This window comes from Dreissena polymorpha, chromosome 7, assembly GCF_020536995.1.
Source record: "Dreissena polymorpha isolate Duluth1 chromosome 7, UMN_Dpol_1.0, whole genome shotgun sequence".
Taxonomy (NCBI): domain Eukaryota; kingdom Metazoa; phylum Mollusca; class Bivalvia; order Myida; family Dreissenidae; genus Dreissena; species Dreissena polymorpha.
In genome coordinates this window covers 67,693,966-67,719,493 of record NC_068361.1, presented here as the reverse complement: position 1 = coordinate 67,719,493, position 25,528 = coordinate 67,693,966, and the positions used below count along the sequence as shown (strand labels likewise).

The following is a 25,528-nucleotide window of genomic DNA, read 5'->3' as shown; positions in this document are numbered from 1 at the left end:
ATCTGTGTGCATTAGGTTGCATTATTATTTTTGTGGTATACTGTTTCAACAAGGCATGGTAGAAATAACTGTCAGAATCTTATATGTACTCACTTCATATTACTAGAAACATGCTCTACTGGTCAGCTTTTATGTTATAATATAGAAAGTAGGCTAGAAATGTGCCTTGCTATGGGAAAATAGGGTCTAATGCATGAGTGTGAAGTGTCATCCTAGATTACGCTTTGCAATTTCGCACATGCTAATCAGAGAGGACACTTTGGGCTACACTGGATTTTTGTTGTTGAATGGGTTATGGGTTAAATATCCAGTCCAGGCAGACTTTTCACATGTTAAACGCACATGCATTTAACCAGGTTTTAACAAAGCAAGGCTCAAATGTCAATAGGTATTTCTAGAACAATTTGGTTCTCCTGAGGTCAGCTCTTATGTATTTAGAAATTAGACTAGAAATATATTCAATTATGCTATTGATTCTACTTCAGTTTTAGTATTAGTCCGGAATATGTTAGCCTTTGATGCATGTGCACAGATAATATAAAAGATAATCAAAAAACGATTAAAAAGTTGCAGTTAATGAACTTATACCTAAATATTAAGAAGTACAATGAATTAAATGTATTGGGAATATGGAGTGCTCATATTGTATCTGATTTTGAAAATATAAGCATCCTTTAGTAGCACACTTATTCCTGAGTAATGCTTTTGTCCATTAATAATTATTTCACTGTATGCACTGAAGACTTTAAAATGTACAAATACTGTAAAATGCTTTGAATTTGTGTGTATGAATGCATTTTTCTCTCACAATGTTTTTTTAAATACACTTACAAATTTTATTCATGTTGTCATTAACATGCAAAAAATTAAACTTTGTATAAATTGACCTCACCTGACCTAAATCAATATTTTTTTATTGAATTAAATAATCATTTCATGACTAAAATTAGCATTCACATTGTTTTGTGTTTTCGGTTAAGTTAAAAAAGCAATGATATAAGTAATAAATGGAGGATATTTGTTGGATTCGGTGGAATATCGATTATATTTCACGAGTGATCATATAAAATAATTTTCACGAGTGGAGAAGCCACGAGTGAAAATATGTATTTTTTATGATCACGAGTGAATTAAAATCGATATTCCATCGAATCCAACAAATTTTCTTTTTATTTTATGCTTTTTTTCACCGTTTATTTACATTGTAAAAGAGTTAAACTGTGTAATTTCGCTGGATTTATGACGTCATTTCGTTGAAAAAATGACGTCATTTAACAATGAAACAGTGAAAAATATCGATATTTTTCACTGTTATTTTTCACTGTTTCAAACAGTGAAATACCAGTTTTATTTCACTGATATTTCTCTATAAACCACCAGAAAGCATAAAATAAAAGGACTGTTTTAACACTTACTCTCATCATTTAGGTGAACACTTATTGTGAACAATATAATAACGATAACAATTATTATATATAACAATCATTACGAAGCAAAAGAGTATAACATTTTGGGATGATAAAGCTTTGTTAAGACATATTTATTGTCCCCTACCGGTTTCACCGGAGGGGACTTATGGTTTCCACTCAGTCTGTCAGTGCGTCAGTCTGTCAGTCTGTCTGTCACACTTTTCTGGATCCTGCGATAACTTTTAAAGTTCTTAATATTTTTTCATGAAACTTGAAATATGGATAGATGGCAATATGGACATTATGCACGTCATTTCATTTTGTTCTTACGTTAAAAATTCTGGTTGCTATGGCAACAAATAAAAATAATAATCTAACAATGGTGGAATTTCTGACAATGGTGGAGCCAGTAGGGGACAATATTGCTTGGCAATCTCTTGTTTATGTTTGTTTTGAATTAGCAAGGATCAAGATTGTGAATAAATAAATAAAACACACACACATTTAACCTGATCTACAGTATTATCACTAATGTTGAAATCCTATAAAGGCTGAAAGGATACCTTTTTTCCTGCATCAAGTTACATAACAATTAAGTATTTGCAAATCACATAAGATAAGATTTAGGAGACCATTAGGGACATCATTGCCTGGTTTATCGTGACAGAAATTAGTCATTAGGTTCTGCATGGCCCAGTGTATTGATTCTAATGTCTGCATGCCATTAATTCAGTGCAACATATATGCTTTGTACCATTGGGACTAATGCACCATGAGTTTGCACTTATTCTTTTTAAGTTAATTGTATAATTTCCTTTAAAATGAAATGTTGTTTCCTTTATATTAATTAATAATGTAGGTATAGTCTTTGATGTTACCAATTTGCCGGATTCCTATGTCAGCAAAAAAAATTCTTGAAAGTAAGTTAAATTGATCTGTACTTTTAGCTTATTCTTTTATAATGTTATATTATTAAATAAAAAAAATCAGAACAAATAAGACATTTAACAACTTAGTTCAGATGAGTTATTTAAGCAATATGAATGTTTGATGGTGCCAGCTAGCTTAATTAGTGGAGAGCTGGACTTCACAAGTGAAAAAGTTAACTGACCACTATGAAAATTATGCCACCAAAAGGCTGTTAAATGCTTGACAATATCCAAACAAATATAGGACATGGGGTCACCATGGCGTAGTGGATATGGTGTCAGCCTAGAGACTGGGAGGTCAAGGGTTCGATACCCACTGTGGGAGCGTTCTTTAGATCTTCCCCATAGACACCAAGTACTGGTTTTAGGCCCAGGAAATGGCCTGGAGAGCATTTCAAATAAACTTTAGGCTTTCTATGCAATCAAGCTAAAATAAATAGGTTTAAACTAAATATAGAACACACAAGCACCAAACTGTAAACCAAGCTACCACTTAACAAACATAAAATGCAAGCGCTACCATTTTAAACATATAGCAACTAAACAAACATAAAACACATAAGCACCAAAATGGAAAACATATAACAAAACAAAAAAGTTCACCTCAATGTAATTCCAAAATATATCATATATAGCTTTTGCCTGCTAATTTTTCTGTTGAAGATCTAGGTTAATTAATGCTTCTTACCAGAAATGAATCAGGATTTATTTGTATGCTTTTGTTCTAGTGGTATTTTGAACAAGGTCATTTCTATGATTTCTGAAATATGCCAGCACTTCAGGATACTAGACATTGTCTGGAAATCTGATACCAAAGAGGAATCTAGCTGTATAGGCTTTTTACTTCATTATGTAACAAAATCTGTCATCCAATCTCAATTAGTTGTATTAGGATACTGGTTCATCTTGGTCTTGTGAAGTAAAGTGAACTGAAAGTGAAATAACATAAAACATTTTGTTTCTTAATGTTCTTTAGAGCGATTGATTATTTGTTAGTTTGTAGTTTTCAAAATGAAACTTATAATGTTTTTATGTAACTCACCTGAGCACACAGTGCAAATGGGCAGCTTTAAGTATAATGTGTTGTCCGTCGTCTGTCCGTCTGTATGTTTATCTTGTAACGTTTTTTGTACATCTCCACCTGACCGGCAGATTTCAATTAAACTTTACATGATCCTTGTCTGACCCTCTTTCAAAGATGTTAAAATTATTAAGGTCTATTATATATCCTTTGCATAGATTGGTCACCGAAGCTAATAATAGATTTTAACTTTAATTTCATCTTGGTCTTGTGAAGTAAAGTGAACTGAAAGTGAAATAACATAAAACATTTTGTTTCTTAATGTTTTTTAGAGCGATTGATTATTGTTAGTTTGTAGTTTTCAAAATGAAACTTATAATGTTTTTATGTAACTCACCTGAGCACACAGTGCAAATGGGCAGCTTTAAGTATAATGTGTTGTCCGTCGTTTGTCCGTCTGTATGTTCATCTTGTAACGTTTTTTGTACATCTCCACCTGACCGGCAGATTTCAATTAAACTTTACATGATCCTTGTCTGACTCTCTTTCAAAGATGTTAAAATTATTAAGGTCTATTATATATCCTTTGCATAGATTGGTCACCGAAGCTAATAATAGATTTTAACAATAAAAATCTTCCTATCTGAAACCTATGACAAAGGTCATGGCCATTGTATTTGGTATGTAACATTGTCTTATGTTGGTCTACTGAGTTTGTTCAAATCATGCTCCTTAATAGTGGGTCAAAACTAACCAGGCCCCAAGATTCCCATGATTTATGTAAACTTATATTGTTAATCACTTTAAAGATCTTCTATGAAAATGCAAAGGTCAGGGTTTAATATTTGGTATGTCACATCTTATTGTGATCTTCTACGATGATTGTTCAAGTGTTATCCCTGGGGTCAAAATTGGCTCTACCCTGGGGGGTTACTTGTTTTCATGATATGAAAAGTAATTCATATATAAAAAACAATCATTTTTTTCTCAAACTGCAAGGTTGAGAGGTTTGGTAATCAGTATGCATCATTGTATGATGGTCCTTCACCTAAGAGGTCAAATTGGCCCTGTTCTCAGTGTTACCTAAAACAATGTTTATAGTAAAACTTGTCTTCTAATACTGCCTCAGACCATATTAAGTCTGTGTTATACAGAGTAAAAAACCATTGATAGAGTTGAAACATGAACTCCACCAAATCTACACATAACAGGCTCAACGTTTCTAAGGTGAGCAACCTAGGACCTCCAGATCCTCCTGTTAAATGATTTTAAATGATGTTTTTTTTTTCAAACCAAAAACTTAACTTAGTTACTTTGAAGATAGTTGTTTAAAAAGCTCAGACTTCAATAATTGACATTTTCAAAATAGATGTTCAAAACCAAACACTTAAGTAAGGGACATTTTGATGATGGCCATTTTAAATCAAACACTTTAAAACTAAAGGACATTTTGAAGCAATATTAAAACAGAATCAATAGACATTCCAGAATTCTGCATTTGATTTTTAGCTCACCTGATTGCGCAGGTGAGCTTTTGTGACCGGTCTTTGTCCGTCGTCCACATTTGTTCGTAAAATCTAGAGGCCTCATTTATTGTCCGATCTTCATGAAACTTGGTCAACAGCTTTGTCCTAATGAAATCTCGGTAGAGTTCGAAACTGGGTTGTGCCGGGTCAGAACTAGGTCACTAGATCAAAAAAAAAGAAAAAAAACTTGTAAACACTGTAGAAGTCACATTTCATGCCCAATCTTCATGTAACTTTGTCAAAATGTTTATCTTAATGATATGTTAATTGAGTTCAAAAGTGGTTCCGGTCCGTTGAAAAACATGGCTGCCAGTGGGCGGGGCAGTTTTCCTTATTTGGCTATGGAGGAACCTTGTAAACACTCTAGAAGTCACAATTTTTGCCCAATCATCATGAAAGGTGGTCAAAACATTGGTTTTATTGATATCTCTGACAAGTTCAAAAAATGGTCCAGATCGGTGAAAAAACATGGCCGCCAGTGGACGGGGCATTTTTCTCTATATGTATATAGTGAAAACATGTGAACACTCTAAAAGTCACATTTTTTGGCCCAATTTTCATGATATATGGTCAAAACATTTGTTTCCTTGATATGAGAGTTGAGTTCAAAAATGGTTCCAGTCAGTTGAATAACATTGCTGCAAGGGGTGGGGGGGGGGCAGTTTTCCTTATTTGGCTATAGAGAAACCTTGTAAACACTCTAGAAGTCACAATTTTTGCCCAATCATCATGAAAGTGTTTAAAACATTGGTTTTATTGATATCTTGGACAAGTTTTAAAATGGTCCCGATCGGTGAAAAAACATGGCCGCCAGTGGGCGGGGCATTTTTCTCGATATGTATATAGTGAAAACATGTGAACACTCTAGAAGTCACATTTTTGGCCCAATTTTCATGAAATTTGGTCAGAACATTTGTTTCCTTGTTATGAGAGTTGAGTTTGAAAATGGTTCCAGTCAGTTGAATAACATGGCTGCCGGGGGCAGTTTTCTCATATTTATATTATGTATTATAAAAAAAGCTTGTGAACACTCTAAAAGTCACATTTTTTGCCCAATCATCATGAAACTTGGTGAAAAGATTGGTTTTATATATATCACATAATTAATGCCATCATTATTGCCTTTAGATTGTCCAAATTTTCATTATAGTATACAAAATCCTTGTAAACACTCTAGAGGTCACAATTTTGTTTCAGATCTTATGAATCTTGGTCATAATATTTATTTTTGTAAGCAAAGTTTGATGTTTGGTAAGGGGGGTCAACTCAAAATATAGGTCACCAGGTCAAATCTTACAAAAACAAAATCACTCCATATGCCAGAGTTTTGGTTCAATAATGATGAAACTTGACCAGGATGTTTGTCTGGACAATATCAAGGTCAAGTTTGAAGTTTGGTCAAGATTGAATGAACTGACTCCTCTCAGGTGAGCGAACTAGGGCCATCTTGGCCCTCTTGTTTAAGATTTGGAGTTGTAAGAAATGTATGTTCTGATTGTATACAATTATTATATTGATTATGATATAATTTGCAGGAATTGTCAAAATAAAGAATATATATATGTTGTGTAAATTTATTAAGCACTTTTTATTCACCCAGCAAATATGAAATTCAAACACTTTCTTGTTTTTCACTTAATTTAAGTCATCGATTCAATATTGACATGATCATCTTGTGGTGACATGATATATTCTTAGATGTTTTTAATTCCCTAACTACATCATTAAATGAACACTTTCAATAAAAACACAATCAAGCTCATTTATAAGAGGAATAAATAATAAACAATATACCCGGAGAAGTCCCTTCAGCAATAAAACAACATGGGTAAAAAAGTACAAAATGAGCAAGTAGTAGACCTTAATACTAGTTTAAAACATCAAATCCAACATTTGCCTCAACATGATGATGACGTTATAATTATCACACAAAAATTAGCTATAAAGTCTCCGCAAAAAACTGTAGGATCAAAAGCTACTTTTCTGTTTCCTTTTCACCAATAAACGACCTCTTCCAAGTTGAAGAACAACTTCAACAGTATTAGCAATTTCACCAGCATCATTACAAGATAAATAATTTCAGCAACACTGTCAACATCATTTCAACTAATGTAAACAAATGCTGACTGTTCCCCAAGCACAGTCATGTGACAACACTTCAATTTAGTAACATTCCCCATACCCAGGCATGTGTAGCTGAACATGAATATTTTTGTAGGGGTTTTATTAATGTTCTCATTTGTTTTTCAGGCCTAGAGATGTCCAAAAGTTTCCCATTGAATGTGAATGCCCGCCAGCCATTTATGAGCCGCAAACTGTCCAACTCCCAGACAATGCTTTCATTTGACAGTGACTGGTTAGTACTTTCACATGAGTGGTTTATGTAGACAGTGACTGGTTAGTACGGTTAGTACTTTCACATGAGTGGTTTATGTAGACAGTGGCTGGTTAGTGCTTTCACAAGAGTGGTTTATGCAGACAGTGACTGGTTAGTGCTTTCACATGAGTGGTTTATGTAGACAGTGACTGGTTAGTGCTTTCACATAATTGGTTTTTTATGACAGTGACTGGTTAGTACTTTCACATGAGTGGTTTATGTAGACAGTGTCTGATTAGTAATTTCACATGAGTCAGTGGTTTATGTTGAAAGTGACTGGTAAGTACTTTCACATGAGTGGTTTATGTAGACAGTGACTGGTTAGTACTTTCACATGAGTGGTTTATGCAGACAGTGCCTGGTTAGTACTTTCACATGAGTGGTTTATGTAGACAGTGACTGGTTAGTGCTTTCATATGAGTGGTTTATGTAGACAGTGCCTGGTTAGTGCTTTCACATGAGTGGTTTATGTAGACAGTGACTGGTTAGTGCTTTCACATGAGTGGTTTATATAGACAGTGACTGGTTAGTGCTTTCACATGAGTGGTTTATGTAGACAGTGACTGGTAAGTGCTTTCACATTAGTGGTTTATGTATACAGTGACTGGATAGTACTTTCACATTTGTGGTTTATGTAGACAATGACTGGTTAGTGCTTTCACATGAGTGGTTTATGTAGACAGTGACTGGTTAGGGCTTTCACATGAGTGGTTTATGTAGACAGTGACTGGTTAGTGCTTTCACATGAGTGGTTTATGTAGACAGTGACTGGTTAGTGCTTTCATATGAGTAGTTTATGTAGACAGTGACTTGTTAGTGCTTTCACATGAGTGGTTTATGTAGACAGTGTCTGGTTAGTGCTTTCACATGAGTGGTTTATGTAGACAGTGACTGGTTAATGCTTTCACATGAGTGGTTTATGTAGACAGTGCCTGGTTAGTGCTTTCACATGAGTGGTTTATGTAGACAGTGACTGGTTAGTGCTTTCACATGAGTGGTTTATATAGACAGTGACTGGTTAGTGCTTTCACATGAGTGGTTTATGTAGACAGTGACTGGTAAGTGCTTTCACATTAGTGGTTTATGTATACAGTGACTGGATAGTACTTTCACATTTGTGGTTTATGTAGACAATGACTGGTTAGTGCTTTCACATGAGTGGTTTATGTAGACAGTGACTGGTTAGGGCTTTCACATGAGTGGTTTATGTAGACAGTGACTGGTTAGTGCTTTCACATGAGTGGTTTATGTAGACAGTGACTGGTTAGTGCTTTCATATGAGTAGTTTATGTAGACAGTGACTTGTTAGTGCTTTCACATGAGTGGTTTATGTAGACAGTGTCTGGTTAGTGCTTTCACATGAGTGGTTTATGTAGACAGTGACTGGTTAATGCTTTCACATGAGTGGTTTATGTAGACAGTGACTGGTTAGTGCTTTTACATGAGTGGTTTATATAGACAGTGACTGATTAGTACTTTCACATGAGTGGTTTATGTAGACAGTGACTGGTTATATGAGTGGTTTACATTGACCTGTATCCATGTGTAATTATTCCTCTGTGCAATATTGATGTATAATTGTAGTCCCTTTGCATGATTGATGTATAATAATGCCCTTCCCAGCAATATTGAATAATAATTATACCTACCGGCAATATTGATCTATGATGATAACCGCTCCCCCAGTTCAAAATTGGTGTATACTCATGTTCTGCCCCCTACAATATTGAAGTAAACTGATGCCCCCCCCCCCTGATCCTTTTCAATATTGAAGTAAACTCCCCCCCCCCCCAAAATATTTCAGTATAATGCTGCCCTCTGCAATATTGAAGTTTAAATATGTACCCTGTAATATTGTAATATAATTATGCCCACCTCCTGCAATATTGATGTATTTATTATTCCCCCCCCCCCTGCAATAATGTTTAATTATGCTTTCCTCTGCAAAATTGATCTTTAATTAATATCCATACCTCTCAACAATATTGTTGTATAATGATGCCCCGAATAAATCCTTAAATATTGATTCATGTATCTAATTTTGTGCAACAAAGTGTAGGGGGTATAATTTACAATCTTATCAACCTAGATAGACACTTAATGCATTTGTAACTTTCATTTAATGACAATATTCTTAATAGAGAGGTTTTTAATCCCATGTTGCTTTTATAGCAAGGACTAAACATTTTATTCATGCAACCAAAGCTTTACAAATGCAAAACAATGGAATACTTGAATAGATAGCTAATTACAAAAGAGTAAGTAAATGAAGGAATACAACAGTCGCAATAGTGGAGATGTCGCGGTTAAGTTCCATTGCTTAAATTTATCAATGTTTGACACCATTGTCTTACACCATTGTCATGATATAATGGTGCCCATTCAATGCGTCTTTTACCATGACCATTAATGACCAACCATCTCCCCTGCAATATTTGTCAGGATTTCTCTGGCTGAATTGACATATCCACGTAATCTGTGTCTTGTCCTCAATGAACCAATATTGGATATGATGTCTTGACAGACATTAGGCTAGACAAAAGTCCTTTGTGAAAATTAGTGTAGAAATGGTTCAAGATTTTGTGGAAATGAGGACACTTGAGGTTTTCTTGCACTAAGTTATGGAACCCTTTTATGTTCATGAATTTTTCAAAAAGGCTTAGCTTTAGGTCAGACATTTCACAAATTGTTGTCCCTACTTATGTATTGGTCAAACTGTTACAAGTTTTGGCAGCCTAAGTTAAGTATAGACCATAAGGTGACAATTTTGGCAATTCTACTAACAAATAGACCAAAAGGTGATGATGTTTTGTCAGCTCTACTAAAGTAAAGACCATAGGTATACACTTTTGGCAGTCTTATTAAAGTAAAGACCATATTTAAAAAAAATTGGCAGCTTTACTAAAATAGTATACATCAAAGTGTTTTTCCCCATTTTCTATGGATTTTACAGCTCCATGTATTCAGCTGCTTCCTTTTCCTTCGTTCCTTTTTATATGGATGTAACAGCTCTCATATATTTAGCTGCTTTAGTTTCTGTTCTCCTTAATTCTACATATATTACAGTTTCCAGATATTAAACTGCTACTGTTCCCATTTTGTATGGATGTAACAGCTCCCATATTTTCAGCTGCTATTGTTCCCGTTTTCTATGGATGTAATAGCTCTCTTTACACCCCCACAAACGAAGTTTAGGGGGGTATATAGGAGTGAGCTTGTCTGTCGTCGGTGGGTGGGTCGGTCGTTCGGTCTGTCTGTGTGTCGGTCCCTATTTAGTGTCTGCTCTCTAATTCAAGTTGTTTTCATCCGATCTTCACCAAACTTGGTCAGATGTTGTATCTAAATGATGTCTAGGTCAAGTTCAAATATGGGTCATGCCGGATCAAAAACTAGGTCACGTGTTCAGTTAGTGCATTTTAAACATTCAGCATGGTGTCCGCTCTCTATTTCAAGAAGTTTTCAACTGAGCTTAACCACACTTGGTCAGAAGTTTTATCTAGATGATGTGTAGGTAAAGTTTTAACATGGGCCATGCCGGATCAAAAACTGGGTCATGGGGTCAATTAGTGCGTTTTAAACATTGAGCATGGTGTCAGCTGTTTTAGGTGAAGACAACATGCAAAATATTCTGTGTCAATGCGGCATGTTGGGTTATTCGTCACGTCTGTGACAAAGCTCTAGTTTATTTAGCTGCTATAGTTCCTGTTCTCCTTAATTCTACTGATATTACAGTTTCCAGATATTCAGCTGCTATTGTTTTGATTTCTATAGATGTAACAACTTCTGTATATTCTGCTGCTGTGTTTTATATTTTGTATGGATGTAACAGCTCCTAGGTATTCAGCTGCTATTGTTCCTGTTTGCAATGGATGTAACAACTCCTATATACTTTAAAACCATTTAGTTTTGTCAGCATAAAATCGTGTAGGTTGTAAAAAAAAGACTTTTACATGGAATTGTGAACTTGGAGATTTCTGATTTTGAAAAATAAAGAATTTGCATCAGTCATTTTCCAATTTGTTTCTTATACTTTTAAGCAGTAAATTGGGAAGAGGGGGGTAATGTGCAAGAGGTGGGCCTCTTTCATAACATGCCTGTAAGCAATTCCATTGTAATGATAGTAACTGGCCCTATTTATTGCATGCCAATCAACTAGTACAATGCTATGAAAAGCCGATTAATGGGAATGAATGACTGATAACGAGTGTTTGAATAAACAAAGCCAATTTTCAATTAGTTTTATGGTATTACGATCATGATCTTTTTGATGACAATCTTACCCTTTCCCTTCCAGTGATGATGACGACCGTAACCTTTTACTTCCACAGCTGATGACAATCTTTCCCTTTTTCTTCCAGTGCTGATGAAAATCTTACCCTTTTACTTCTGGTGCTGATGACAATCTTACCCTTTTACTTCCAGTGCTAATGACAATCTTACCCTTTTACTTCCAGTGCTAATGACAATCTTACCCTTTTACTTCCAGTGCTAATGACAATCTTACCCTTTTACTTCCAGTGCTAATGACAATTATAATCTTACCCTTTTACTTCCAATGCTGATGACAATCTTACCCTTTTACTCCCAGTGCTGATGACAATTTAACCATTTTCCTTCCAGTGACCCTGACAATCTTACCCTTTACTTCCAATGACCATGACAATCTTACCCTTTTACTTCCAGTGCTGATGACAATTTTACCCTTTTACTTCCAGTGCTAATTACAATCTTACCCTTTTCCTTCAAGTGATGACAATCTTACCCTTTTACTTCCAGTGACCATTACAATCTTACTTTTAGTGACCATGACAATCTTACCCTTTTACTTCCAGTGACCCTGACAATCTTACCCTTTTCCTTCAAGTGATGATGACAATCTTACCCTTTAACTTCCAGTGCTGATGACAATCTTACCCTTTTACTTACAGTGCTGATGACAATCTTACCCTTTTCCTTCCAGTGACCTTGACAATCTTACCCTTTTACTTCCAGTGCTGATGACAATCTTACCCTTTTACTTCAAGTGACCCTGACAATCTTACCCTTTTACTTCCGGTGCTGATGACAATATTACCCTTTTCCTTCCAGTGACCATGACAATCTTACCCTTTTTCTTTCAGTGACCCTGACAATCTTATCCTTTTCCTACAAATGATGAAGACAATCTTACCCTTTTTCTTCCAGTGCTGATGACAATCTTGCCCTTTTACTTCCAGTGCTGATGACAATCTTACCCTTTTACTTCCGGTGCTGATGACACTTAATCTTACCCTTTTACTTCCAGTGCTGATGACAATCTTACCCTATTCCTTCCAGTGACCATGACAATCTTACCCTTTTACTTCAAGTGCTGATGTCAATCTTACCTTTTTACTTCCAGTGACCATGACATTCTTACCCTTTTACTTCCGGTGCTGATGACAACATTACCCTTTTCCTTCCAATGACCATGACAATCTTACCCTTTTACTTCAAGTGCTGATGACAATCTTACCCTTTTACTTCCAGTGACCATGACAATCTTACTCTTTTCCTTCCAGTGATGATGTGTTCAGCAGGGAGTTGCTTGTGTTTCCCTCGCGAGTTCCTCCTATCAGTCCACGCTGGAGGAAACTGCAACATGCTGTCCTGGGTCACATGATCCCAAACAGTCACATGAATAGTCACATGACCAGGATACAGGGAAGCACAGGGTCCAATGAGCGTCATAGTTACAGGTGAGCATGTCTCATGGAAGAATGATCAGTTTGTTATGAAAATCAGTGCATTTGTAAAATAAAGTGTCATTAATTTATTTTTGATAGTAACACATGAGAAAGAAAATAGAAAACAAATGATTAAAACCTTAAAGGGTAAAATAATAATTGGACGGATCATCATCTTATTGTTTGTACATTGGGCAGGGACTTGATATACTTCAATGTTCACTAAGTTTGAGCCAGCATGACTTGCACAAATTCTGTGTTAAGCTAGGCAAAATATCATAGTCACAAAAAAGGGTCAAAATAATTACATGTAATAATGGTCTGAATCAGGTAAATCTATTCCTAGAGAGACATGGTTAAATGCATTCAAGGCATGATGGGAGTTGTAGAAATCTAAAGCTTAACCCATTTAAGCCTTGTGAACTCTCCCATCCTTCTAAAAGTATATATTTTTCCAAAAGGGGACCTTAAAAATTCCCAATTGAAAGTTTCCAAAAATTTTTAATAAGTCTTAACATGTCAATTTTCTCCTAAACAAGCTCAATAATTTGAACCTTAGAAAATATAATATTGAAATCACTTTTATTATCAATTTTAAAGTATTTGTAAGCATAAAATCAACAACATTTATTTCCCAATTTTAGTAAAAAATACGCTTTTTTCCCAATCAAAAGGGACCAGGACCCATTCCCAGAATGGTACAAAACACACACTGAGAAATTCGCAACATTATTTACAAAATTCTGAATCGCAATATCATGAACACAATAGTTATATTAAGTATATGGTTCTAGATTTTCTCAAATGCCAATGCTAAATACAGATTGTGCAATAAATTAATGTTACCTATGAATAATATAAAAATATGACCCAAAGTTTGATAGCTGATAAAGTTAATCGCTTTCACCATGATAGGATGGGATAACAATCTGTTATGTTTTTGTAGTGCCCAATATGTTTGCTGTGTCCTGCTCAGTTATGAGAAACTTTGCAAGCTGTTTTCCATTCAATACATCACATCTTAGAAGCACAAGATGTTACAGGCCTTCTGTCAATAAAAACAACAAAAAGCCTTTTGTAGGTTCAAATAATAATTATTATAAGAGTATGGAGAGTGTAAACCATATCTCCAAATTATGCGGACAATTATTATTGCTAAATGTGTTTTATTGATCCTTTTTTAAGGATTGTATTATATAACATGCACAATAATTATGTGTCCTGCTAGGCTAAACTTTCAAGTACCGTTAATTATAGCACATTACAGTACTAAGAATATTTCTTAGTTAATTGTCTAAGAATCATTTATTCAATTTATTCAAGACCCTGATCAATTTATCAAAAGATTTCATTTGTGACATGAAAGAACCATTAAAATGTTCCTGTTTTGACATAAAAATGTCATTTGATATAAAAACTATAATTGTAACTGTCTGAGGAAATGCTGCACTAGTTGGAAGACAAACGATTTTTCTGAAAGGCTATTAGGCATTACAAAATTCTTTTACAAAGCAACATTTGACTTTTGATCGAGTTTTCAATGGCAGCTGTTTCATAGCCGTCTGGAAGAACTCAAAGAACACTCCCTCAACAATGTGTTCTTACCTAAAGACGGTGATGTGGACTGACATTATGTCATAAAACTAAGAAGAAAAACTTAAATTATAAACATGCAAATAAAATACACTGGTGTAAAATCTTTAGTAAAGAACCTTACACCAAACAGATTTATTGATTTCCATGGTAATATTTCAATTCCCAAAGGGTGTAGCCTGGAAATTCTACAATTGTGAAATCAAATATTTTACAGTCATTGACACCAAGTCAACAAATTGTTTATTGTCAACCTCAGTCATATAGTTAAGAATATGGTCCTCTTTCTGGGAAAACTGGGCTCAATGCATGTGCCTCAAGTATTTTCTCAGATTTGCCTATGCAGACTGCACAGTCTAATGAGGGACGACACATTATGCTTTTTATTCCCCCACAAACAAAGTTTAGGGAGTATATAGGAGTGAGCGTGTCTGTCTGTCTGTCGGTTGTCTGTCGGTCCGCATTAAGTGTCCACTCTCTAATTCAAGTTGTTTTCATCTGATCTCCACCAAACTTGGTCAGATGATGTCTAGCTCAAGTTGAATATGAGTCATGCCGGGTCAAAAACTAGGTCACAGGGTCACTAAGTGCGTTTTAAACATTGAGCATGGTGTCCGCTCTCTAATTCAAGTAGTTTTCATCTGAGCTTCACCAAACTTGGTCAGAAATTGTATCTGTATGCTGTCTACGCCAAGTTTGAACATGGGTCTTGGCAGGTCAAAAACTAGGTAATTGGGTCACTTAGTGTGTTTTAAACATTCAGCATAGTGTCCACTCTCTAATTTAAGTAGTTTTCATTTGGTCTTCACCAAACTTGGTCAGACGTTTAATCTATATGATCTTAAGGCCAAGTTCGAACATGGGCCATGCCAGATAAAAAACTAGGTCATGGGGTCACTTAGTATGTTTTACACATTCAGCATGGTGTCCGCTCTCTAATTAAAGTAGATTTAATCCGATCTTCACCACACTTGGTCAGAAGCTTTATCTAGATGATGTGTAGGTCAAGTTCAAACATGGGCCATGCTGGGTCAAAAACTAGGTCACGGGGTCACTTAGTGCATTTTAAACATTGAGCATGGTTTCAGCTGTTTTTTTGTGAAGACAACATGAAAATATTCTGTGTCAATGCGGCATGTGGGGGTAATCGTCACGTCTGTGACAAAGCTCTAGTTTGGTATTGTTTCGTTTAAAGTCTGTTCTAAAAGAATATTGAGTCTAGGCTTAAAGGGTTGGCCCTGATCATCCAGCATGTTGTTTTGTTGTTCTCTGATGTCATATTTAAAAATTTAAGGAAGCTGCAAATATAAATTAGCCGCACTCTGAAAAGGGGGTTTAATGCATTTGCCTAAAGTGTTGTCCGAGATTAGCTGTGCAGTCGAAAAGGGGGTTTAATGCATTTGCCTAAAGTGTTGTCCGAGATTAGCTGTGCAGTCGAAAAGGGGGTTTAATACATTTGCCTAAAGTGTTGTCCGAGATTAGCTGTGCAGTCGAAAAGGGGGTTTGATGCATTTGCCTAAAGCGTTGTCCGAGATTAGCTGTGCAGTCGAAAAGGGGGTTTGATGCATTTGCCTAAAGTATTGTCCGAGATTAGCTGTGCAGTCGAAAAGAGGGTTTGATGCATTTGCCTAAAGTGTTGTCTGAGATTAGCTGTGCAGTCGAAAAGAGGGTTTGATGCATTTGCCTAAAGTGTTGTCTGAGATTAGCTGTGCAGTCGAAAAGGGGGTTAAATGCATTTGCCTAAAGTGTTGTCTGAGATTAGCTGTGCAGTCGAAAAGAGGGTTTGATGCATTTGCCTAAAGTGTTGTCTGAGATTAGCTGTGCAGTCTGCGCAGGATGACACTTTACGCACATACATTAAACCACCTTGTCACAGAGCACCGCCCAAACGGAGTTTTCTGATTACTTATATAATGCACATTTGTATGACCATCATTATATTCTATCACTGTGACATATGACTCAAAAGGGAATGTACAGAGCATGTTGACACAGCTTGTACGGATTAAGAGAGAGTTCCGTATGGGGAGTGTCATGGTATTCACATAGTAATGTTTGGCAAAAAAGGAGATTTTTATGCTTTAAGGTCAGTGTAATTGTATTAATGATTGTTTATGACTCCAGAACTTTTTATGTTGTTGCTAGTGTGTTCGTCTGTGGCAATGTGATATCATCGCTTAGGTATTAAATGTATTATGTTAAATAGTATGTTGATATTACTTTTACAGGAGTTCAAGTTTTATGATTGCCTTATAAATAATAGATTGTTTGTTATTGTAGCTTAAGATGAAGTTTGCAGTGTATTAACATTTTACAAGTCTAAACCATTTAGTTCTTTCCAGTGCAAAAAGAAGTTTATTTGTTCTTTAACAGAATATATATTTTTGAGTTCATGGACAATGAGTTCATGACTATGAACAACACATGACAGATCATGTTTATGGCCAATTTTTTGCATTTAAATTTGCCAGCAAACATTTCACGAAAAAAATATAAATATTTTTTTTTAAACATTTCACGAACCCCTTGTTCATGACAGTTAGATCAGGTTGGCAGTTATGTTGCTTTTTTATTGTTTAGAATAGCTCATTGAAATATTATGGTTGTTATGAGTTTTAATGACATAAATACTGACCTGCTATCTCATGCTTCTCCTTTCCAAGGGGAATTAACTCATCCGGAATTTTAACTATGAATCCGCCATCTCGATACCGTAATACAGGCCAGGTTAAACAAAGTGCAATGCAACCTTGGCCAAAATTGGTAACCAACCCTCAATATACTTTCCGGATCGACCAGGTGTATACGTGTCTTTTATGGCTCTGAATTGAAAATTGTTTTTTTATTTATTTCACTTGGTTGATTGGGGTTTTGAATAGATAAATTGTGTTTTTTATCTTTTTATTTCTAATTTGGATTAATTAATGTGGATTAAATGGATTTTGTTTAATTTGTAAAGGTAAAACCATGCTTGTTTTTATCAAACAATGGTTTATTTCTACCATGCTGGGTGTTTTCAGGCGCGAACGACCACGTGCAAAACGTGCTCTTCTAATACATTGCTAGAACGTGCAAAGCATGTTCTTCTTATGTGTTACGAGATCGTGTAAAGCGTGTTCTTCTATTGACAGATTGTTTATCATTCGCCATTGTGTGCAATAATGATTTTAATGTTCCGTATGACAATCTAATTGATCGTCATTTTATTTTTCATCTGTTTTGAATTAAACTTTTGTTTAATTTATGATCTACGGCAGTATTATTATAATTTTCATTATGATCAAATAATGATTTTATGTGCTGTATGATAATCTGGTCTGTGACCAGTTTATGATTGAATATGTTTTGCTCTTGTTTTTCATATATTCGACTACATGATGGTCGCAGAAACAAGAGTGGATAAATACCCGGTGACTTCGCAGACCATTGTTGACAAGTTGCAGCATCAGTCACCGGGTTTCAGGCACGATGGCGACCGTACTATGCTAAGTCTCTTAGACAGTCGGTTAACATCAGACCATATGGCGAAACCCGTCAGCCGGTCTTTGCCCGATGGCATTGGTCAAGGACATCAACCAATGCCAGACCATTTGGCATCCGCCATACGGTCATTATCCGGTGACAACACTGGTCATGATATGACCGGTATGTCACCAGGGACGTTGATCACGGACCTTTGGCTCTGCATTGATCGACGTCTGACCGGCCGGTTCGGTCACCGGTCCGGTCATGATATGACCAGCCGGTTCGGTCTTTGCCCGATGGCATTGGTCAAGGACATCAACCAATGCCAGACCATTTGGCATCCGCCATACGGTCATTATCCGGTGACAACACTGGTCATGATATGACCGGTATGTCACCAGGGACGTTGATCACGGACCTTTGGCTCTGCATTGATCGACGTCTAACCGGTCCGTTCATGATATGACCGGCCGGTTCGGTCATAATATGACCGACCGGTCACCGGTCCAGTCATGTCACCGGTCCGGTCACCAGTCCTGTCCAGTCACCGGTTCAGTCATTGATCACCGGTCCGGTCACCGATCCGGGTCACCGGTCAACAGTCATCAGTAAGGCCTGCCACCGATAACACCAGTCACGGGTCAAGAAGAAGAACTCGGTCATTCCTCCTATTCGTCGTTGAATGCATCGTCTTCATCAAGAAGTAGACATCGGACACGCTCATCTTCGTTGAGCAGTTCTCATAGTCGCGGCTCTTGTAAGCAATCACATTGTCACTCACAGAGACAGTATTCTAGAAGATCTCGGTCTCATCGCAGCCAATCCACATCTCGAAAGCGCAGCCAATCCAGATCTCGACATCGCAGGAAACCAGGACGTCGTAAACCTTCTTGTAGACACCATCGGACTTCATTGAGCACAACAGGATAGACATCGGACACGCCTCTCCTTCATTGAGCACAACAGGATAGTTATCAAATATACCTCTCCTTCATTGAGCAGTTCTCGGCGTTGATACGCTTGTAATCGATCACGTCAACGCTCACTGAGACAATATTGTAGGAGACAATATTTCCAGCGTAGCCGAACAATATTTCGGCATCGCAGTTATATGGGATGATGCCACTTCTCACGTAGGTGTTAATGAACCTACTGGTCAAATCGACGTTCTCCATTTTATTCCTTTAGGAATATCATGTCTCCATTCCACGTGTGATGGTTTTTCTTATGGCATCCACACAAGTTGCAGTCACTGAGCTGTATTTGTGTACGAACACTAGTTTGTTTCACTTTCAGGCTTCAGGATTAGGTGTTCATTTCTCCACTACGACTACAAGGACACTTTATGCCTATTAATACTGATAATCTACCGTTGTTTTCCGGTTAACATTATCAGATGACTTCGTGGATGTTCATTCTTCTGCACCAGATATTTCCATTCTGACGCAGTTATATTATATTGATCCGGTCCGATCTGCGGACATCGGTCACCATTCACCGGTCATATCACCGATCACTGGTTACCAGTCAGAATGAGTAGTCGTTCATCATCAGCGGATTATTTTTCCTCCTCTTCTTCGTTATCCTCATCAGACTATTCTTCCTCCTCTTCTTGGTCATCGAATGAATCTTCGTTGTCTGCTTTAGTGATTTCTTATCGCCATCAGATAAGATTTTTGGCACGATTTTCTTTTCCGAGAAGTGCTTGACATTGATATCAGACCATATGGATTCCACCATTTTTCGGTCTTTAACGGGTAACATCACCGGTCAAATTATGACTGGTCCGTTCACCTGGCTACAGTTACCGGTCATTGACCGGTCTGGTTCGGTCACCAGTTACCAATCACCAGTATTCCACTGTGTTTTCATCGGTCAATTTTATAGTATCACGGGTATCGTCTACATTATCTAGTAGCAGGATTCGCACAGGGCTTGAAAAGTGCTTGAAAACGAGTCCTAGGCTTGAAAAGCCATTGAACAAAGGTTGGCCTTGAAAAAGTGCTTGAAAAGTGCTTATTTCATGTAAAAAAGCCTTGAAAATGTTTATTTTTATGTCCCCCACTATGGTTTGTGCCAACTTTAACATTTTGCAATAACTTTTGCTATGTTGAAGATAGCAACTTCATATTTGGCATGCATGTATCTCATGAAGCTGCACATTTTGAGTGGTGAAAGGTCAAGGTCATCCTTCAAGGTCAGAGGTCAAATAAATGTGGCCCAAATCGCTTATTTTATGAATACTTTTGCAATATTGAAGATAGCAACTTCATATTTGGCATGCATGTGTATCTCATGGAGCTGCACATTTTGAGTGGTGAAAGGTCAAGGTCAAGGTCATCCTTCAAGGTTAGAGGTCAAATATATGTGGCCCAAATCGCTTATTTTATGAATACTTTTGCAATATTGAAGATAGCAACTTGATATTTGGCATGCATGTGTATCTCATAGAGCTGCACATTTTGAGTGGTGAGAGGTCAAGGTCAAGGTCATCCTTCAAGGTCAAATATATGGGTCAAAATTGCTCATGTAATGTCACTTCTGCAATATTGAAGCTAGCAGTTTTATATTTGAAATGCGTGTGTATCTCAAGGAGCTGCACATTTTGAGTGGTGAAGGGTCAAGGTCAAGGTCATCCTACAAGGTCAAACGTCATATAGGGGGACATTGTGTTGTACAAACACATCTTGTTTCTGCTCAAAATTTCAAAATTACATCATCGCTTTAATTATTAACTTAAATCGTTCTTAAGAGAAATATTACGAAAATTTATCATAAATTCCTTCGCACAAAAAATTGAGTACGAAATATAAGTTTCGTACACTATTGAGTACGAAATGTTATGTGTCCACATCATAGATTATATGTACTACGTCAGAGGTTCTCCATTGTGATCAATTTTCTCGAGTGAAAACACAGCGATGGGGGAAGTGTCGTTTCAAACCAGGGTGGTTAACTGAATATTACTAGGTACAGAAAACGAATAAAAAAGCGAAAAGCACATTGTCAGGTCTGTATGAAGACCATTGATGTCTGGGGATGGGGGAAAGCGCTTTGAAAAGCCACGAGAAAGGGGAAACCCACAAAGAAAAACATGAAATTGAGAAGCAATGTGAATGTGTTTGCTTGTAATAACTTTAAAAAGTAAATACATACAGCCATTCAACCAGTTTAGAATCAACTTGTAAAAACGTTTATTCTTTTGACCACAATAATTCTTTCTGGATTTTGTGTCAATGTGAGAAGATGTAAAAATAAAGGATAACATTTATTTTGTATGATAACAGGTTAGGCCAGACGGCATATGCAGTTTTTTGTCGAAAATAGCCAATTAAAGTTCACCTTTCGGAAAATAATTAAAAATCATTCAACTTAAAGAATTAGTATTTCAAAACATTGCCATAGCATTTGTTTTCAATCAGCAAATTTATTTTAAAATAATTAAGCCTTCTATATCCATATGCACATTTCAAAACATAACTCATTCAATCAGTTCCGGTTAACTTTTTGCTGCATTTTTCCAACCTGTATTAAAGCTATTTACAAAAGATTTCTTGCTAAAACTTTGTTAATTTATTCCTTTACCTTATGTTTACCTTAGACACTTAATCAGTTTGTTTTTATTGGGGCATTATGGAAAATTAAAAACAAATTAATCGGAACTGCTGATAATCCAGAACAGCCATGGTTGACAAAGTGTATGTGAGACTCATTGAGTTAAGGATGGATAACATGTATGTAATAACTAGAAATAACATGTATGAGTTATTGTGGAATAAGTTTAATTTGTTTAAGCAAATAAATGATATTTACTGTGTTAAACTTGCTTGAAAATGCATATTTTTAAGGAAACTAACAAACGGTTCTCGGCCTTGAAAATGAAAATATGGCCTTGAAAAGTCCTGGAAAAGTGCTTGAATTTAGGTTTGAGATTTCTGTTTGAACCATGTAGTTGTATACCCCTGGCTATGATTGTATTGAATACTATATTTAATGGATTCAACAATCTACATGACATTTTGTGTTTTTCAACACTGATGTTCTTCTGGGGACCATTGGTTACCAAATCATCTCCGCTGACTTGGTCTATGGTTGATTTTCCAGACCAGCTATCTATTCTGGTGCTGGTTATGACCTACTAATACTAGATTATGAAATACCTATATCTGTTATTTCTACTTCTATCTCAACTGGCTACATGCAGACTACTGGTCCTGCAGATAGATCGGCTGAAGCGGGCACGGAGTCTAGCATTGAGGTCGAACATTACTATTTTACCTCTATAAATTTATGTTCGAGACCCAAATGATGAATTGTTTGAACCGCCTTTACCTGTCGGCTACAGACTTTGCAGTCAGTGTCACGGAACAGTTGGGACACATAAGTGATGCTAGCAGGATTAGCAAGACATTTCGTATCGACTTCTGCTTTTCTATTGCTCCTACGACTGCATATTTTCATGCTACTGGAATCAACAAGAGTTCTGATACATCAGATTGACCGCATGGCGGCTACAGTCTTGTAGATGGCTTGGAGCTATTGAAATCAGATCTTAGATGCTAGGATCTGGAGGGACCTCAGCTTAAAGTTCTTCTTCTATTACACTTCTGGCCATAACAGGCCGTCTTCCTATAACTGGTCGTATTCCTTTCGGAATTCGTCCCAGTTAGGAGTCTTGAAGTAAATGGATTAATCAAGTCAGAACTGAAGACTTCCAAGCATTCTACTGGCAAGGGTGGACCCCCTTAAGGTTACTCTAGAGTTTTCACCTTTTTCTGCCATCACACCTCCAATTCAGGAGGTATTACTGTCAATCATACTTCCGTACTTCGCAAATCGATGACTTCACCACCTGTATTCTCCAGGATTTTAAAGGGGCCTTTTATTGGTTCAAGAAAGAGGCTTTATACTGTAGATAGGTCATAAACTTATAAGTGTTAAACACTTTCCTATTCTACCAATTTTCAAGTGTGTTGGGAGTGGGAAAGTTCGGCTTGCCGTGATTTCTTTCCCCACCCATCCTTGACTTATGGTTCCGGCCACCGGTAGGTATTTACCCGTCCGGTCACCGGTGTTTCTGCTGAGATGTCTTTTCTTACGTCCGTTTCAGCTTTATTTTTAAGTTAATTGTATTAATCTTGGGATTATTCAATGACACAGATTTCCATCTTTTTGTCATTGTTTACCACTATTCAGTGATGTCTAGACTAGAAGATTATCTTGGCAAGAATATAGTTTATTCTACCACAACCTTCCTTACATCTTATACAGATTTGAGCAGGGAAGGTTAGGGACGATCATATGAACAACGTATCTTGATTTTCTCAATTATGTGGAATCCTAATGAATATCACCTGCACATCTACATCTTGATAAGTGAAAATTCTTTTTAGCTGTTTTTCATTTACAACACATTTTCACGATTCCTTTGTGATGGTTTCAACTAACACACATCGGTCGTGGTTTACTTACAGACACTACAGACACGCGGGTGATCATATTATCACTCCTTGTATCTGGAAATCAGGAACTTATATCGTTCTTTGCAAGAACATGTAATTTTCTCTATCGTCTTAATCATACCAGATCGTCTCAACGCCCTGTTGGACGTTTTGTCTTGCAGTTCTTTCTGTCGAATTATTTTTCCGTTGGGTTCAAATAAATGTAATTGCGCATGCTCGGCAGTGATTTTTCAATGGTGTAAAAAAATGTATGCATAGTATATCGAAGAACGTTGTTTATCATCTAACGCTAGTAATGAGCGTTATGCAATCGTAGATCGCAGTATATACTGGTATGCTGAACTACGTCAATAATGCAGTTCACAGAAATCGATCCAGCAGGGTGTGCGATTGTTATACATTCGTCCACTTGAAATAAACTGAAATATCTTGCCTTCTTGGTGAGTTTTTTAAATAACTGAGTTTTTTTGCCATAATTTCATGCAATCTACTTAATGAATCATGAGATTATGGTTCTAGGACCTTTTAAGTCACCTGTACAATTATTTTCAGGAAACTTCTTCACAGGTCAAATATCATATCTCAGAGAGACATATTTTTACTGATCCAAACATGTGCCACTACATGTCTGGCCATTATTTAGTTATCTCTACAGAAGAACGTTTTTCTGTAAGAGTTTCAATCCTTGTTACTTGTGCAAGGATAATTCCATCAGAACTGTATAAAGGTTCTACGGAAATTCTTTTTTGACTGGGTATTCGTAACCTATTTTGGAAGTGATCCAAGCTATGGAACGTCAACACTATGTTTTTCGTTCCTTTACCTTCTTAAGAAGTTTTGGCTTGCGTTACATGTATTGGGATGCTTAATGAGCTTCCTATGAACCTTTTCATCAGGCTTATTAACAGTTCCAATATAATTTTAAGACGGTTTTCCTTCTTATTATGGCTTTTACCATACGGAGAAGTGAAATTCATGCTTTTTCTGTTGATACGACCAATTCCAGTTGGATCTTATGTCGTCTTCACTTTGTTGTTTTCAGCCAGGATTCCTTGCTTAATATCAAGTCCTCTATATGACTTCTAAAAACCTTCAAGTTTCCAAGTTTTTCTTAAACTGGTAGTCATGAAGATGAGGATAAACTTCTATGGGCAATCGGGGCTTTGAAGTTCTATCTTAGCAGTGTTAGTCGGAAGTCCATTCGAGATTCTCAAAAGACACTCTTCATTTCCCTAAAAAGATGGGAGATGTGTCTGCGGCTTCTATTTCTCTGGGTAAGACCTAGACTTAGGAAAGTTACTCTTATCTCTATCTGAGGATTCATTCCTTTTTAGGATCTGACTGCATGAATTAAGAGCTCTGTTTGTTTTGTGGGCATATATTAATCACACCCCACTTTTTGACATGCACTAAGCTGTTTTCTGGAGGAATCTGACCACCTTTTCATCTTTTTATCTTCGTTTTCTGAAGTGCCAACAATACAATTTGTATTTGTTTGGGCTTGTTGTGGTTTCACTAACGGTAGTGTCTTCTTTACGACTTAGACATATTACTTTGTCCGAGAAGTCATAATTAATACCATTTAAACGAAGATTACTTGATTACCCTTGTTTAAGGTTTTGCTTTCATTAGCTGATAACCCTGTTATGGGTTCTACTGTGATGGGAAAATATATATAAACCTTCCCACTGCAGCTGCAAAATCAGCATGAGATAGCAGGTCAGTATTTATGACATGAAAACAAATTTTTTAAATAAAATTCATTTTAATTATTAAATACTTACCTGCTATCGGTAAGTCCCACCTCCCACCCTGCTATTAGGATAATATTTTTGTATATATATTGAAAGAATATTGAGGGTTGGTTACCGATTTTTGCCTAGGTTGCGTTGCACTATGTTTAACCTGGCCTGTATTACGGTATTGAGGTGGCAGATTCCCAGTTAAAATTCCGGATGAGTTAATTACCCTTGGAAAGGAGAAGCATCAGATAGCAGGTAAGTATTTAATAACTAAAATGAATTTTATTTGAAAACATTGT

At 36.5% G+C, this 25,528-nt stretch overlaps 1 protein-coding gene across 1 annotated transcript in view; it reads left to right on the top strand.

The window, feature by feature from the left end:
• The window catches only part of LOC127839791 (uncharacterized), a 173,090-nt gene that overhangs the window by 48,232 nt on the left and 99,330 nt on the right, over window positions 1-25,528 (top strand). Inside the window, 2 exon segments of the mRNA XM_052368178.1 lie at window positions 7,136-7,241; window positions 12,803-12,979. Of these exon segments, the coding sequence (XP_052224138.1) occupies window positions 7,136-7,241; window positions 12,803-12,979 (283 nt within the window).